We start from the raw sequence: 15,885 nt of genomic DNA, 5'->3' as shown, positions 1-15,885 counted from the left end.
CATCCATTTTCTTTCGCTTATCCCGGGTCGGGTCGTGGGGGCAGCAGCTTCAGAAGGGAGGCCCAGACTTCCCTCCCCAGCCTCTTCCAGCTCCTCCAGGAACCCCAAGTCTTTCCCAGGCCCACAGAGAGACATCGTCCCTCCAGTGTGTCCTGGGTCTCCCCTCCTCCAGGCGGGACATGAACTCCTCACCAGGGAGGCGTCCAGGAGGCATCCTGACCAGATGCCCGAGCCTCAACTGGCTCCTCTCGACGTGGAGGAGCAGCGGCTCTACTCTGAGTCCCTCCTGGATGACTGAGCTTCTCTCTCTAAGGGAGCCCAGCCACCCTGCAGAGGAAACCCGTTTCGGCCGCTTGTATCCATGATCTCGTTCTTTCAGTCATGACCCAAAGCTCATGACCATAGATGAGGGTAGGAATGTAGATCGACCGGTAAATCGAGAGCTTTGCTTTTTGACTCAGCTCTCTCTTCACCACGATGGACTGGTACAGCGCCCGCTTCACGGTGGACGCTGCACCAATCCGCCTGTCGATCCCCCGCTGAAGCCAACAGGACCACATCATCCGCAAAAAGCAGAGATGCGATCCTAAGGCCACCAAAACGGATCCCCTCAACACCTCGGCTGGTCATAAAAGTAATGAACAGAATCGGTGACAAAGGGCAGCCTTGGCAGAGTCCAACTCTCACCGGAAATGAGCCCGACTTACTGCCGGGAATGCGGACCAGACTCTGACAGCCCGTATCAAAGGGCCCGGTACCCCATACTCCCGGAGAACCCCCCACAAGGCCCCCATAGGGACACGGTCAAACGCCTTCTCCAAGTCCACAAAACACATGTAGACCGGTTGGGCGAACTCTCAGAACCCTGCTGAGGGTGTAGAGCTGGTCCAGTGATCCACGACCAGAACCACACTGCTCTTCCTGAATCCGAGGTTCGACTATCCGACGGCCCCTCCTCTCCAGGACCCCTGAATAGACCTTACCAGGGAGGCTTAAGAGTGTGACCCCCCTGTAATTGGAGCACACCCTCCGGTCCCCCTTTTTAAACAGAGAGTCTGCCAATCCAGGGGGACTGCCCCCGATGTCCATGCGATATTGCAGAGTCGCGTGAGCCAACACAACCCTACAACATCCAGAGCCTTAAGGAACTCCGGGCGGATCTCATCCACCCCAGGGGCCCTGCCACCNCACACCCTCCGGTCCCCCTTTTTGAACAGAGGGACCACCACCCCAGTCTGCCAATCCAGGGGAACTGCCCCCGATGTCCATGCGATATTGCAGAGTGGTGTCAGCCAACACAACCCTACAACATCCAGAGCCTTAAGGAACTCTGGGTGGATCTCATCCACCCCCGGGGCCCTGCCACCTAGGGGCCCTGCCACCCTGGGGCCCTGCCACCCAGGGGCCCTGCCACCCCAGGGGCCCTGCCACCCCAGGGGCCCTGCCACCCTGGGGCCCTGCCACAGAGGAGCTTCTTAACCACCTCAGCGACCTCGTCCCCAGAGATTGGAGAGCCCGATCCAGAGTCCCCAGGCTCAGCTTCCTCAACAGAAGGCATGTTGGTGGGATTGAGGAGGTCTTCGAAGTATTCTGCCCACCGGCCGAGTTGAGGTCAGCAGCACCACCATCCTCACTATAAACAGTGGTGGTGCTGCACTGCTTCCCCCTCCTGAGACGCCGGATGGTGGACCAGAATCGCCTCGAAGCCGTAGGAAGTCTTTCTCCATGGCATCTCCAAACTCCTCCCACGCCCTAGTTTTTGCCTCAGCGGCCACCCGAGCCGCATGCCGCTTCGCCCGCTGGTACCCATCAGCTGCTTCTGGAGTCCCACAGGCTAAAAAGGCCCGATAGGACTCCTTCTTCAGCTTGACAGCATCCCTCACCGAAGGTGTCCACCAACGGGTTCGAGGGTTGCTGACGCGACAGGGACCAACAACCTTCCAGCCACAGCTCCGATAAGCCGCCTCGGCAGTGGAGGCACGGAACATGGTCCATTCAGACTCAATGTCCCCCACCTCCCCTGGAACGTGTTCGAAGTTCTGCTGGAGATGGGAGTTAAAGCTTCGCCTCACAGGAGACTCCGCCAGACATTCCCAGCAGACCCTCACTACACGTTTGGGCCTCCCAGGTCTGACCGGCTTCCTCCCCCACCACCGGAGCCAACTCACCACCAGGTAGTGGTCAGTGGACAGCTCTAGGCCTGCCATGATAACAAATATTGCTGAGCGATTATCTAAAAAATGATTGCGATAAACGATAATATTGTTTCAAGACCTTTTGACACTGATTTAATGGAAATAATGTAATAATGGACCTATTTCCTGCCATAGATACACTTTATTTTTAAAAGAACACTTAACATTGGAACTGGTAAACTAAACTAAACAACCAAAAACAAAAATAAAATGGATTCTCAGTCTCCATTAACAAAAAACGTACTTGAATAAAAACTAAACAACATAAAGCCAAAGTGGAAATAAATACTGCATTCAACCAAAAGAGTGCAGATATGAAGTCTGTATCCTGTATTGGCCTTCAGTAATCACCAGATTTAATGGGCACACCCGACTACCTAATGCAATAGTTCACCCTACACGAGTTTTTGTGTATTTTCTATTTTCTCCTTACGACAATCTTAGATCGTTGGCCGATCTAAGATTGTCGCTGGTGATTTCGTAACCGATCATCCTGCAGTGTGATGTAGATCGTCGTGGCCGCTCCGATCTAAATCAGGGTTTTTTCCCCGACTGGGAGTTTAACGTTGAATGTGACGGGTAGCCAATCAGAAAGCCGGATTCTNTCAGTGGACAGCTCTGCACCTCTCTTCACCCGAGTGTCCAAGACATATGGCCGCAGATCAGATGAAACGATGAGACAATCGATCATCGAACTGCGGCCTAGTGTGTCCTGGTGCCAAGTGCACATATGGACACCCTTATGCCTGAACATGGTGTTCAAGATGGACAATCCGTGACCAGCACAGAAGTCCAACAACAGAACACCACTCGGGTTCAGATCGGGGGCCGTTCCTCCCAGCCACGCCCCTCCAGGTCTCACTGTCATTGCCCACATGAGCGTTGAAGTCTAAAAACCCGCTGAGTTTTTATTTTAATCTCTTGTTCTGTTTTTGGAAAAGTTGAGACCAAAATGGAAGAATAAAAATGTTCAAAATGTGAATTTTGCATAATACGTCCAAATTAAAGGCTGGATTCTAATGCACACCATACTTTGCAGATCTCTAATCGTAAATTAAAAAGTAAAATGCTTTTTTTTTTTTTGCATGTTCTCAATTAAAATCTCGGTTTAATATTCATGATTCTGTCCGTAATGAGAGGAAAACATGAAAACCTTTGAAAGGCTGTAAATTCAGAGCTGAACATCAGACTGCAGCTCAGCGACCTCCAGCAGCAGGAACCGCCAGAGCTCCACCTGTTCACCGGCCTCTGCTGCCCTGCAGGCTCCAAACGGACCTCAGTCCAGGTCGATTCAGAAAGCCTCCCGTCTTCATCCGAGCCACATCAGATCGGCCGTCCTGCGTCCTCAGCGGCCGGCGGTGCCTGAGCCCGAACCCTGAAGCAGCAGATATATAGCTGCCATCTGGCTCTGCGGCCGCTTGGCAGGAGCCCAGAGAGCCTCTAATGTGCTTGTGGTTTCTGCTCTCGCTGGTGTAAATAACTCCCTGCAGTTCCCGCTCCGAGGGCCGACTGGACATTTATGCTGAGGAGAATTATTTTTCTCATCCTAAAGACAAAACAAATCACAGCGTGTCGTTTCCTCCCCTCTGCTCCTGCAGTTGCTCTGTTCCCACTCTGCTGTCTCTGTGTGTGTGTGTGTGTGTGTGTGTGTGTGTGTGTGTGTGTGTGTGTGTGTTAGCCAGAGTGCTGGCAGTGCAGAATTAGTAGCTGGAGCCCAAACTGGATTAGGGGGGCAGAAAGCAGGGAGCTCACTAATGGAGGGCTGACTTGGCCGGTCGCAGCTTCTGGCCATCAGCTGAGGCCAATTATGTGAAGGAGCCTCATCTGGGCCGGTCCGGCTCGGCCGGCTCAGCCCGGCCTCGGCAGAAAGCCCCCTGCCCCCCCAGAGGCACAGAGCCGCGGACTTCTGGCACCTCTGCTTTCTTTCAGTAACATGAAATTAACTACTCATCATGTTTAAAAGAAAATATTTCCAAACGTATGAAGCTGTAATTTTCTGTTCTGGTAAAAAGTTACAAAGTTTTACAGTCAGCTCAGCATCAATACAAATAAAAAGCATCAAATTCAAACTGATCTGTTTAGATCCAGAGCTGCTTCACTTTGGAGCGTTTCTCAGAGAAGTGATGGAAAGAGAACCTGGAAACAGCTTCACTTTCCTAAATTTACTTATACAGAAAAAGAGTCAGGTAGGATCATTTACAAATTACATGTGCAAAATATTTAACTCTTTCATTGTGAAAAAGTTTGCTAAACAAATACAAAAAATAAAGTGAAACAGAAATAAAAACAGTAAATTAAATGTTTCTGTTACTAAACAATGAAGAAACGCAGTAAGACTTTAATAATCAGCTTCAGATTTAAAGGTGATCCATTCTGCTTCTAGACAGGTTAGGGCAGATCTATGGCCTAAACAAAACATGATGATGACATTTTTAGGACCAAATCATTCTTAGGTTTCAGTCTGACCTGTTAGGGTCTCTGTCGCTTTAAATCCAGTCAAGCTACTGCTGGCCACGCCCCCAACTCAACGTTCACACTCATAACAAAATGGCTGCAAACAGGTGGGCAGTTATAAAACTGTACATCTTTGAAAAACATTAGTGGAGCCTCCTGCACAACCAACCAGACTGCAGCAAGTCAACAATTAAACTCTTGTGTTTTCCAGCAGCCATTGTACAGAGGAAAACCAGCCGACCAAACGCTGGAGATCAGGTGGGGTTGCTACACTCTGGAAAATGAGCAGTTTCAAAAACTTCCAGACACTAAAAATCATAATGAACCTATTGCCAAAAAACAGAGGGGTGTTTTTAATCACAGACTGAAATGGAAATAGAAAAGTGTCTAAAATGTGACTAACATGTTGCTGTCAGTGTTTTCTCTCTCACCGATTTTCACTAAATGAGAAAATACAAAATGTGGTTTTCAACACAATAAACAATCCAAACACTGTTTAAAGTCCAAACTTCTTTATTAAATAATGCATTAAATCTGATTAATGTTTTGAGTCAGAGTTTAGTTTCATTTTAATAGAACATGTCTGACAACATGAAGTAGGTGATAAGACAATAAGAACCTGATGTAATATCATTAATAAATTAATCCGACAGAGAAAATGTTGCAGATTTAACAGAACTCTGATCTCTCGTTTCCCATCCTGGTATCATCATTATGGAAACCAGCATTTTAACTGGCAACCAGTGAACATTTGGCTCTTCTGTTTGAATTAGGTACAAGAAGAACATGTGTTCAGTTGAAACGATACAGATGAGCTACATGAGAGCAAACTGAGCTGGAAGCCATTAAAAACACCTGAACTCACTGGTTCTGTTTCCATGAAGGAGCGTCGGCTCAGGAAGAACAAAAGCAACATTTGCCTGATTTCTGCTCACAAAAAGAAATGAAAATGTTCACAGACGAGCCGTCATGTACACCAACTGATGAAACGACGAGGAAAAAGCAGAACATTTTGTGATCATACAAATTACAGAATGTATGTAAATATTCAGAAAGTCTGATTCCTTACAGAACCTGAAGAACAGGAAGTTCTTCGTGTTACTAAGTAACTTGTGACAGAAATCACATGTGGGGTTCCTCAGGGTTCTGTCCTGGAGTCCATGTTCTTTAAGATGCTCCCACCCGCTCGGATTACTGACACTCATAAGATCAGCTATGATAATTATGCAGATGATGCTCAGGTCTTCACTCCAATCTCCTGGATCTGTGGGTGGATGTCTGGTTTCCACCCGGACGTATTTAGATGCGACACACGGATCTAATCAGGCTTCAGTATTGTGCGTTCATGAAGGTAAGTGTTTAAATTTTATTTTACTGCTAAATACTCAGTGTTTATGAATTCTTGTTTATTACCAGGCTGTTAGCCTAATGCTAACGTTCATATTTGACTCTCGTTACTGTAAACAGCACCAGGTAATTTGCTGCTGCCGGCGTAACCTTGTTCACCTTCCCAAAGTATAAAGGACTGGAAAAGTCAAAGTTATTGTGTGGCTCATAACTGATGGAGGGTTGAATACTTTTAGTTTCCATTTGGTCCAAAAGTTTGGGAAAGAATTAAATCTGCTTTCAGTGTTTAGATTAACAAAAGCAGAAAATTTAAATATTTCGTACTGCAATCATAAATCCAATTTTCTCAGATTCAAATCTGGATTTGACTTTTAAACTAATTATCTGTGATTGATGAACTCATTTAAAACCATTTCTTTATTTTTGTGTTTCTAGCAGGAAAGATAAATTGTTGCTGCCTCTGCAAACGTTTTGGCCGGAGGGACAGGAGCGTGATTAAGGAAAACAACCGTCAAGTAAATGTTGTGCCAAACGTGAAACGCTGCAGTTAGTTTATCTCCTTGTTTCCAAGACATAAATAAAAAACATTTAGCTTCATAATAAATAAAAACTCGTGGATCTGTTTCATGGACATTAAACTCCAAGATAAAAACATGAGAAATAAAAAATGTCTTTTTCTTTTCAACTTAAGCAAGTTTTAAAAAATGAGTGTAAAATATCAGCTGTAAATTTCTACGATACATTAAAACAAATATTAAAATCTGGAAAATTTGTGTTTGAAATGTTTAAATGAAATCCGTTAAAAAACGTGAGCAGATAAAGTTTTGAAAACATTTTTCTCCAAGTTGTTCCAGTTTCATCTGCTGTGATGAAACCAGGTTGATGAATGAGTGAAAAGCTGCTTTATGCAGATTTAATCCTAAAAAAAAACAAATTTTGTTGTTTAAAGTCAGATTTTTTCCCAAGCAACCAGCAGATTAACATTTTAAAATGATGTTTCATGCAGTTTATCCAACTGTTTGCACCAGAAATTATTTAGAGGAATAGAAGCGAAAGTGATTGAATGCAAATGCTGAGAAGTTTCCATATTTCTTATTTGTACGTCATTTTTCTTCTACTTCACAGTTATGCACCACTTGGTGTTGGCCTATCAAAAAATCCCAGTAAATACATAAAAAAGAGGGAAAAGTTCAAGGGGTCCTTCGCTTTGCTCCAACCTGCGAAGCCAAAACAAAAAAATACGACTGAGGAGGACGGAGTCAGGAACAAGTCGTTTCCTGCCAAGTCCCACGCAGAAAAACTATTCAATTTATTTTATTACCTTCTGCAATGAGAAATGCTGCCAAAATCAAGCAGTCGGTGATAAAATGGAGTCAAATCTACAATCTTTCCACCTGAAGAACCAGAATCAGATCTCTGGAGGAAGAACCTCATTTTGGTCCATTTTATTGGCAGAAAACAAAAGAATGATGGAAAAACTCTGGATTACTAAAAATGGGACTTCAGGACAACGTCTGACATTACATTGAAAGTGCAATTTTGTCAATAAATTTGGCCATTTTGACGTCACGTTTAGAAATCCCTCCGCAGTCGTGAGTGGTCAGAGTAATTTGGACCTGAGGAAACAGAAGCAGACTGGGTTCAGTTACAAACATGTTCAAAATGTTCCTGCTGCTTTAACATGAATGCTCTGCGATATTTACATTCACACACCAGAAAACGTGTTTATTGGCTCAAAGAACGTCTAACTGTTATTTACTACACAGAATAAAACCCTTTTGTTCAGACCGGTTCCCTGTAACGAGGTATTTATTTATAAAATGTCATTTTTAAGTAAACTCAACCATCAGGTTTCTGCTTTTATTCTTCATTTCATGACAATTTTTGTAAATAAAATGTTAGCAGTGAAGCAGCTAAAACAAACATTCCTCTGAAAACTGATGAAACAAAAAAAGAGTCAATAGCCGAAAACATTTAAAGAAAATCTTTCAAAGACCCTCAGAAACCCACTTCCTTAAGCCCAGAACCGGGACAGAACCGGGAAAGAACTGGGACAGAACTGGGAAAGAACCGGGAAAGAACCAGGGCAGAACCGGGGCAGAACCGGGGCAGAACCGGGACAGATTTAAACTTTTCTTCCTTCATTTTTGCACCTCCTCTCAGTTAAACATAAACACATTTGGTTTCCATGGAAACGCGAGGCTCTCCTAGAAGCTGATAAAAAGTATTTTGCGTTTGAGTTTCTGTCCAAAGTTCTGCAGAACCGACATCAGAGATCAGGAGTCTTCAGCAAAAAGACACCATACGGAGCTCAGGCAGTGCCAAAAATAGATATTTTGGTGGCTTAATTTGTGTTTTTAAGCCACCACTAAAATGTGCCTAAATTTGTTGTAATTTTTTTTTTACACTGGATTACAAAAAATACACTTCAATCTCTTAATATTTTATTCAATTTCAATAAAAAACGAATGTGGGTATTTTAAAAAGTTTTTTTCTTCTTTCCATACCGATATGAGGTTCAGTACCAACTGATACAGAACTTTATTTAACGCAGACATAAATGCACTGAACTACAAATTTATCTGATAACTTAAATACACCATTCAGTGTGCATTGAAAAAGTCATTTCTGTTCCATCCTCCTCTCCTCTGCAGTGATATTTACGTTTCTGATTGAGTCTCCAAAGTTTTAGCTTTATTTTGATACCCAGATTACTGAAACAGTGTTTGTAACTGCTGAGAAAAACTCTACCAGATTTGGGTTTGTTATTTTAAACATACGTCAGAAAATCCTGGGGGCTTTGAGGTTTTTAGAGATTGCATGAAGGTCTGGAGGAGCCGTGGAAAAGTAAGTACACCCCTGATCAGCTGAGCAACTTAAACCAGTGAGGTTGAACCCTACACGAGATTTTTCTTCACACTTCATCGAATCATGAAAACCGAGCAGAACATTATTTATGTTCAGTATGAATTCAGAATGGATCAAGTATTTTGTTCAGGTTTTCAGTGTCTGGTGCAAAGCGCCGAGATCTGCAGCCGCTTTAATAAAGAGTGGATTAGGAGCAGCATTCCTCCTAAAGAGCCGCGCTGCACGGCACGGTAATTCAGCGGCTTCAGCCTAATGCTGACAGATTTTCACCGACCGGCTGCGTCACACACTTCTCCACCTCCGAGGAAAAATCACCGACGAGCCGGGAAGAGACACTCAGCTAAAAGCGAAGAGTATTAGGCAGAAAGTTTACTCCAGTACTGAGTAACTGATCAAATTATCATTTAATATTTAAAAATTTCATCATCAGACGGACCAAAATGTAAAGTTAAGTGGAAATTTTGGTATTTTAAGAACCAAAATGACGATAAATCATATAAGGAACATAAAATAAAATGTTTCCAAATCAGTTGTTGAACTTTAACAGAAGCTGCAGGTTTGAGTCTGTTTCTGGTTAAAACATGTTTGATTTTCATTCAGAGGAAAGAAAATCCAGAAAGTTTACTCAAGTAAGAGCAAAAATACTTCATAATAAAATTACTCAAGTACTGTGTAGTAAAAATACTCCTAAAAGTACATTTCTCAATACATGTAACTAGTTGCTACCTGATGAGGTGGAGTCGTCTCAGTAATCGAGTCATTAAAATTGGCACATTTTGTTCATTTAAGTTTTTTTTCTATACCTTAGAAATGTATTAAAACACTCAAAAAACTAAATTAGATGTATTTTTTTAACTGAAAAAGGAAATATTTCCTAAAATGCAATAACAGCTAAAAATAAATACATCAAACATCAACATGTGAAAAAAATGACCAAAAAGTTTTTTTCCCACCTTAAAGCCAAAATGTATATATGTTTATAAAATTTTGCCTTAATTGTGTTTCTCTTTTTATCAAAGGGTTAACGATCAATCGATGACTAAATCAGAGGAGTATTCCAATAATCGATTAATCGGATGAATCGTTTCAGGAGAAAAACTAAAGGACTGCAGGTGAAACTTGTTTTTTTATGTTTTTATTTCTGACTTTTAGAATATTTTAGGAGTTTGGATGGAGAGATTTCTGGAGTCTGATTCTGTGACCGGGCCTGAATCGGCGCCTGTGGGTTTTATGTGCAGCAACAGGAAGGTTTTACCTTATTGTAAACGTTGAACCACTCTGGATGATGGTTCATCTTCTCCGCCTGCAGAGCGACTCGGGACATGAAGCCAAACGCCTGGAGGGAAAAAACTTTATGGGTTCAGGCTTCATAAGGACTTATGTTCAGAAATACTATTAAAAAACTAAAATATCTACTTTTTAGGGGTTCATCATCTAAAGTAAGACTGAAAAGTACATTGGAGAAATTCTAATGAAAGATCTGTTTCAGTTTTATGTTTTCAGTGTTTTTGCTCATTTTGATGATTATGGATTTCAGACAAAATAAAAATATAAATTCATCTTTCTAGATGATCATATGACATAAAAATGATTTTTAACAGGAATCTCTGCAGTCATGTCCAGCAGACAACCTAACCACAGCAGCTGGCTGCTATGTCCAAGCACATTAACAGAAAGTTAAGTGGAAGGACAACACAGTGACACGTAAAAACAGAAAAGGTTTTTAAAACTCCCTACAACATCCTGCAAAAATTAACTTTCACGTTTAGACAAACTGAAGCACATTTAAATGTATGAACTCGGCCAACATAAACAACAAGTCTGAGGAAAATAATCTATTTTTATCAATAAAATTATCCTAAATATGTTTTCTGCATATTTTTTGTACTCAAAAGTCATAATTGGTAAGCAGAGGTTGAAATATTTTAATCTTACTATAAAACATAAATGCAGCTCATTAAAATATCCATTTTTAATTTTGACAGTAAAAATATGAATCCCAGTTTGGAAACTAATTCCTTTCAGTGTAGATCAGTTATGTAGCACCAGTCACTTTTTACAGGACAAAAAGGTTCAAATTATATCAAATAATCCCAAACAAGCCAACAATAATCATAATCTGAGATTTAAAGACAGTCAATAAAATGATATCATTTAGTTAAATCCAGCCATCATATTGGTAAAATGTTTCTGATCCAATCGATCGTTAAGTGGAGGAATGCTGAAGAAGCACGAGGCGACAGTGGGCTGAAGAACCGCATCGTCCCCGTTTCCCTGGAAAATAAACGATTCTGCTGAAAACATTCAGCAGCAAAACCAAATGTTTCCACCAGTACACTTAAAAAAATAAAAAGTTAACTAGATGTCTGATTTAAATCCTCAGCAAAACCAAAATTACATTAAATTTAATCTCGATTAATCAGTCATTAAAACAACTGTCAACTAATTCAGTAATCAATTAATCAATAACTGGGGAAAAAAGAAAAGACCATTTGCTGAGCAGAAACTAAGAAATAAACATTTTGTATTTAAATAAAAAAAAAACTGCCTGTAAATATGAGAAACACAAAACTCCTAAAAAAATCTCAGATTTTTTTATTTTTCTTATCCATTAATCAATAATTGAATCTCCAAAATGATAAACCGATCAGATTTACACTGTTGATGTTCAGCTGAGATTTTCTCACGTTGATGTGTTCAAACATTCACTAAGGGAAAGCTGCATTTAACATTTTACTTTAGGAAAAAAAATATTTCCTCACTTTAAAGTGTCTATTTGCATTTTTAAATACATTTCTAATATTGTATTATAAGGGTTTAAATTAATCATTTAAATTGTGATAAGAACCCATAAAAATGAGTTTTGTTGAATTAATGCATTTCCTCTCAGAAACATCCTGAAGCTGAAACTTTATTTCTGCACGTTTCTGACCAATCAGAGCTCAGATTGGTCCTCAGGCCTCGGTATGCGGCTCGCTCCAATCACAGGTCATCCAGGGAGTGATTACCGAAATCCTAATTATCTACAAAGACGAGAGAGAAATCCCTCGTCTTGCTCGCCCCGACCAGAGAGAGAGGGGGAAGAAACGCAGGTAGGCCTTATTTCAGAGCAATTTCCCACTGCAATCTCAATTAAGCCCCTAAATGCTTCCTCTGTGCCTAATTAAATCAACTGAAATGCCATTGTTTACGGGCGGCCGCGGCCCCATCCGCCACCTGACAGGACCAAACAGAATTATCTTCACAAAGGAAATTGGGTTTAGTCTTTTTAGCGTGGCGGACCAATTTTTGAGACGCCCTGTTTGGTTCCCTTGTGCCGCTATGCGTGTAACACGATCGGCAGCTCGATCAAATTGGTTATCAGGGAAACCGTCTCCTGATCAATTTAAGTAATTGACATATTCCTGCAACTTGACCCCCAGAGGCTCCAATTTGCAGAGCGAGGCGTTCTGCTTTTCCTCAGCGCTCATTGGCTCTAATGGAGGCGGCGGAGCAGGCTGAGTCAGGTGTTGTCCAAACTTGTCTGGTGTCTGTGGGCCGATCTCAGGCTGAACTGCTGCTGGGAGCCGAGACAGGAAACGGTTGGGCAACACGTCAGGCTCCTGCCGCCGGCCCGCTTCACAACACCAGCAGCTCTTTAGGTCCGGACTCTGACATATCGCATTTGACTCACGACTCTCCGGGACGGACGAACTCGAACTGAACCAGTTCAATAAAACAAGACGTTACTGCCGTTCTCACAATTATTTCAGATTCAGAAGGTTTTATTGAGTAAAACGACAGGGAAACAGAAATGGTCCAACAGTAAAATGTTTCTAAAAACTTGAAAAGCTCTTAAAGTTTCAACTTAATTCAGCCGAGTCGGGCTGGTTTGGTGGTGTGAACGCCAATCGACCTCTGACCTCTGACCTCTGGTCCTCCAAACCTCGGTCTGGGTTTGGTTGATGTGAACGCCAAGTGGACTGGAAACCACTCCAAAAGCAGGAAGTGGACTACAGCACAGGGCATTCTGGGTAAATCCAACCAAAGCTAACGTGCTAGCCTAGCGCTAGCAGCAGAAATGGCTCCTGGTCTTTAGCCTAAAGAGAAATCCTCCAACCGCTAAAATCCTCCATCTTGTTTCCATCTGGTGAAGAAGGAAGTTGCTCTCAGTGTCTTCAGAGGTTTTTGTGTCGTTTCCTTCAGTGGTTGTTGGTGCAGCGCCCCCACAGGCCAGGAGGGGAACAGGCTGGTTTGACTCAGAGCAGCTGGAGGTGGAGCAGATGTTCTGGTTCCAGTAGAACCGGGTCGACTGGACTGAAGGAGGGGAACATGTGGGTTCAAGTCTTTATTCTGATCAAAGAATGGATGAAAAGTTTCAGATGTGAAAAACTGAAACATCCCAGATCAACTTGGTTCTGCAAAGCTTTGACTTCAGGGAATGAAACAAAAATATTGAAAACTGAAAGAAAGGGCAGTTTTATGCTGAACATTTTTACAAACAAGATTCTTTTTATCTTAAATGCAAATGATTAAATATGTTGTCCAGTTTTGTCTTAGTTATGGCTCCGAGTGTGTTTTTTAGTCTTTTAGTCTGTATTAATGGCTAATTGATTACTAAATTAGATGTGAATTATTTCTATAATAAACATTTGCAGGCCTACTGAGGCACAAACTACAGGAAGTGAATTTTCTGCAAACAGAAAAATATTTTATAGCTCATGAGAGGAAAATCATCTAATCTCTACAGATAGAAAAAGATTAAAATTAGTTTTGAAACAGCAGAAATGCTGTGAAAATGGAGCGTTTGTTCTGACGGGCAGCGGTCCCTCAGGGCCAGTAAGCGTCTCAACATCCTCCTCTTGGGCCCAAACGAAAATAAAAACCGCCTCTCCACTCCCAGCCAGCAAGTCAACAGAGGTCAAGGGCTCTCCCTCTTAAAGTGCTTTGTTTAGGCCGTTTGTATTGTTTGGGCCACTCTTGTGGCAGGCGGCAGGTCAGCCGGCGAGGCGGCCGTCCTTCGCCGTTTCCAGCAGCTGCAGCTGTCAGACTCAGATAATTTGACGTGAGGTTACACAGAGTCTCCATCCCAATAATCAGAACCAGCCTGCAGGAGGAGCCATTTTGGAGCTATTACAGCATGATTGTCATACAACACTGGATGAAATAATTTGACGTCGGAGCGAGGCGGTGTTCCCGCTCTGGCTGCGGCCGCGGTTTCAAACACATGTCTGTTATTTGCAGATGGGCTTTCGGCCGCCCGGCGCGCTGCAGAGGCTTAGGAACGCCTCGCCAGGCTAAGTGGCTGCAGACTGCGGCTCCTCCATCGAACCCCGGCAGACACGTTCACACCGTGCACTCAGCCCTACGCCGCCGCATTAGACACATCACCTTCGCTCTGCGGCAGCGAAACGGGAGAACGCTGCGCCCATGATGAGGATGATGACCACACCTCTTATGTTTCACTCCCCAAATAACCTTTCAGCCTCTGCCAGCTGGCTGAGCAGCACCTGGACGACGGAGCGCCAGCGACATCCAGACAGAACGTAGTTCCCACCAACATTAGCTAAAATTAATTTCAGAGATTTTCTAGAAAAAACATGGAAATTTCTGAGCTCCAAAAGTGGAAAATATGCGTGAAAAAAAAAATTAATCCCAGAAATTTTGTAGAAAAAACTTGGAGGTTTTTTAGTTTCAAAAGTTAAAAATTTTCAGCTTTTGAAAAATAAAAACCTTCAAATCAAATGTAGCTCATATTAATTCTGGTTGCTGGCAGGATAGATCTCCTGTAGCAGTCTGTGTTACAGTCAGTGTGAAGAAGCCTCTGACTGAAGGCACTCTGCCTTTCTAAGAAAACTTAAAAACCTGACAGTTTTCTCTCTTATGAAAAGGGCCGGCCGTCTTTCCATAACATAAAGGATAATTTTTAAAATAATTTGATAAGAAATAAAAACAAACATTGTGAAACTTCAGGAGTTTATTGGACGTTTATATTTCTAAAAGGAACCACATGAGGTGCATTTTGCATCTCAAAGCCGACTCTCAGAGTCCAGGAGCAAAGTCATCATGAAGAGCTAAACTACAATTACAAGTTCACAAAGAAACAAATGTCACATGTTGCAGGATTTTTCTGGATATTTAAGGACAAAATGAGACGAAGTCAGAGAGAAAAATCAGCTGCAGGAAACGTAAAGTTTTACCGACTCGGGGAAAAAACCTGTTTTTCTCTCAGCTTCCATGAAAATAAAGTTCAGATCAGCAAATGATCAAAAGTCTGCAGAATTTTAAAGAACTCAGAAAATTTACTAAACACCGATTCATCCGTTTCAGTACTTAACTCTGAAATTATTACAACTTTTTATTTACTTTAATATTTCATTTCTTAACGTCCATATATTTTAATATTTAAATTTTCTTTTGGTTAATTTATTTTATATAATTTTGGAACTTTTGTGAACTTATATACTTGTTTAAAATATTTTAGTTTTATCTACTTTTTAGGATTTTATTCTAATGTATTTTAGATCATATTTTCATTGAGTTAAAGTAATATTCTTTTAAATTAATATTTGTTCATTCTAGACTTTTAGAAATAATTTTAACTCAAAATAATGAGAAAAACTAAAAGAATAAAACAATAACAAAGTAACTAAAACTCCAAGTTACATTAAATAAACTGAAAAATATGTAGAAAAATTAAGTTTCACATACAAAAGCTGAAAAAACCAAATTTATTTTATAGTTGAGCTGAGCTACAATCACATCGACTCAAACCATGTTGACCGTTAGATTAACATGTTTAATTTCTCATTGTGAAATTATTAAAACTGATTTATTGCCTGTAATCTGAGGTTTCAGCAATAATCTGAGTCAGATTTACAAACAGGAGCGTCGGCAGAAGATTAAAACGGATCAACAGCCGCAGAACGAGAGACGATGGAGGATGAAGGCTTCAGCAGCAGCAGCTTCAGCAGCAGCAGCTTCAGCAGCTTCAGCAGCTTCAGCAGCTTCAGCAGCTGCAGCTTCAGCAGCAGCAGCTTCA

At 41.8% G+C, this 15,885-nt stretch overlaps 2 protein-coding genes across 4 annotated transcripts in view; both read right to left on the bottom strand.

The window, feature by feature from the left end:
* Nucleotides 1–1,291: 1,291 nt before the first annotated feature.
* LOC107834312 (uncharacterized) lies at nt 1,292–2,222 on the bottom strand. 3 transcript variants are annotated; one of them, XM_016665418.1, is made up of 2 exons: nt 1,449–2,222; nt 1,292–1,366 (listed from the first exon to the last, which is right to left on the bottom strand). In XM_016665418.1, the coding sequence occupies exon 1, from the start codon at nt 2,205–2,207 to the stop codon at nt 1,545–1,547; it is 663 nt and encodes a 220-aa protein (XP_016520904.1). In that variant the 5' UTR covers nt 2,208–2,222; the 3' UTR covers nt 1,292–1,366; nt 1,449–1,544. The 3 variants fall into 3 exon arrangements, with proteins under 3 accessions (XP_016520904.1, XP_016520903.1, XP_016520905.1); XM_016665417.1 differs by having other exon boundaries at nt 1,304–1,366; nt 1,415–2,222; XM_016665419.1 differs by having other exon boundaries at nt 1,315–1,366; nt 1,465–2,222.
* Nucleotides 2,223–5,149: 2,927 nt separating this feature from the next.
* The window catches only part of LOC103129816 (pterin-4-alpha-carbinolamine dehydratase 2), a 16,811-nt gene continuing 6,075 nt past the window's right edge, over nt 5,150–15,885 (bottom strand). Inside the window, exons 3-4 of the mRNA XM_007541015.2 lie at nt 10,120–10,200; nt 5,150–7,612 (exon numbers count right to left, since the gene is read on the bottom strand). Of these exons, the coding sequence (XP_007541077.1) occupies nt 7,517–7,612; nt 10,120–10,200 (177 nt within the window). The 3' untranslated portion in view covers nt 5,150–7,516. The remainder of the gene's footprint in view (nt 7,613–10,119; nt 10,201–15,885) is intronic.

This window comes from Poecilia formosa, unplaced genomic scaffold (genome assembly GCF_000485575.1).
Source record: "Poecilia formosa unplaced genomic scaffold, Poecilia_formosa-5.1.2 Scaffold581, whole genome shotgun sequence".
In the NCBI taxonomy this organism is placed as follows: Eukaryota; Metazoa; Chordata; class Actinopteri; order Cyprinodontiformes; family Poeciliidae; genus Poecilia; species Poecilia formosa.
The sequence above is the reverse complement of the archived record's forward strand: the minus strand, read 5'-3'. Positions and strand labels throughout refer to the sequence as shown.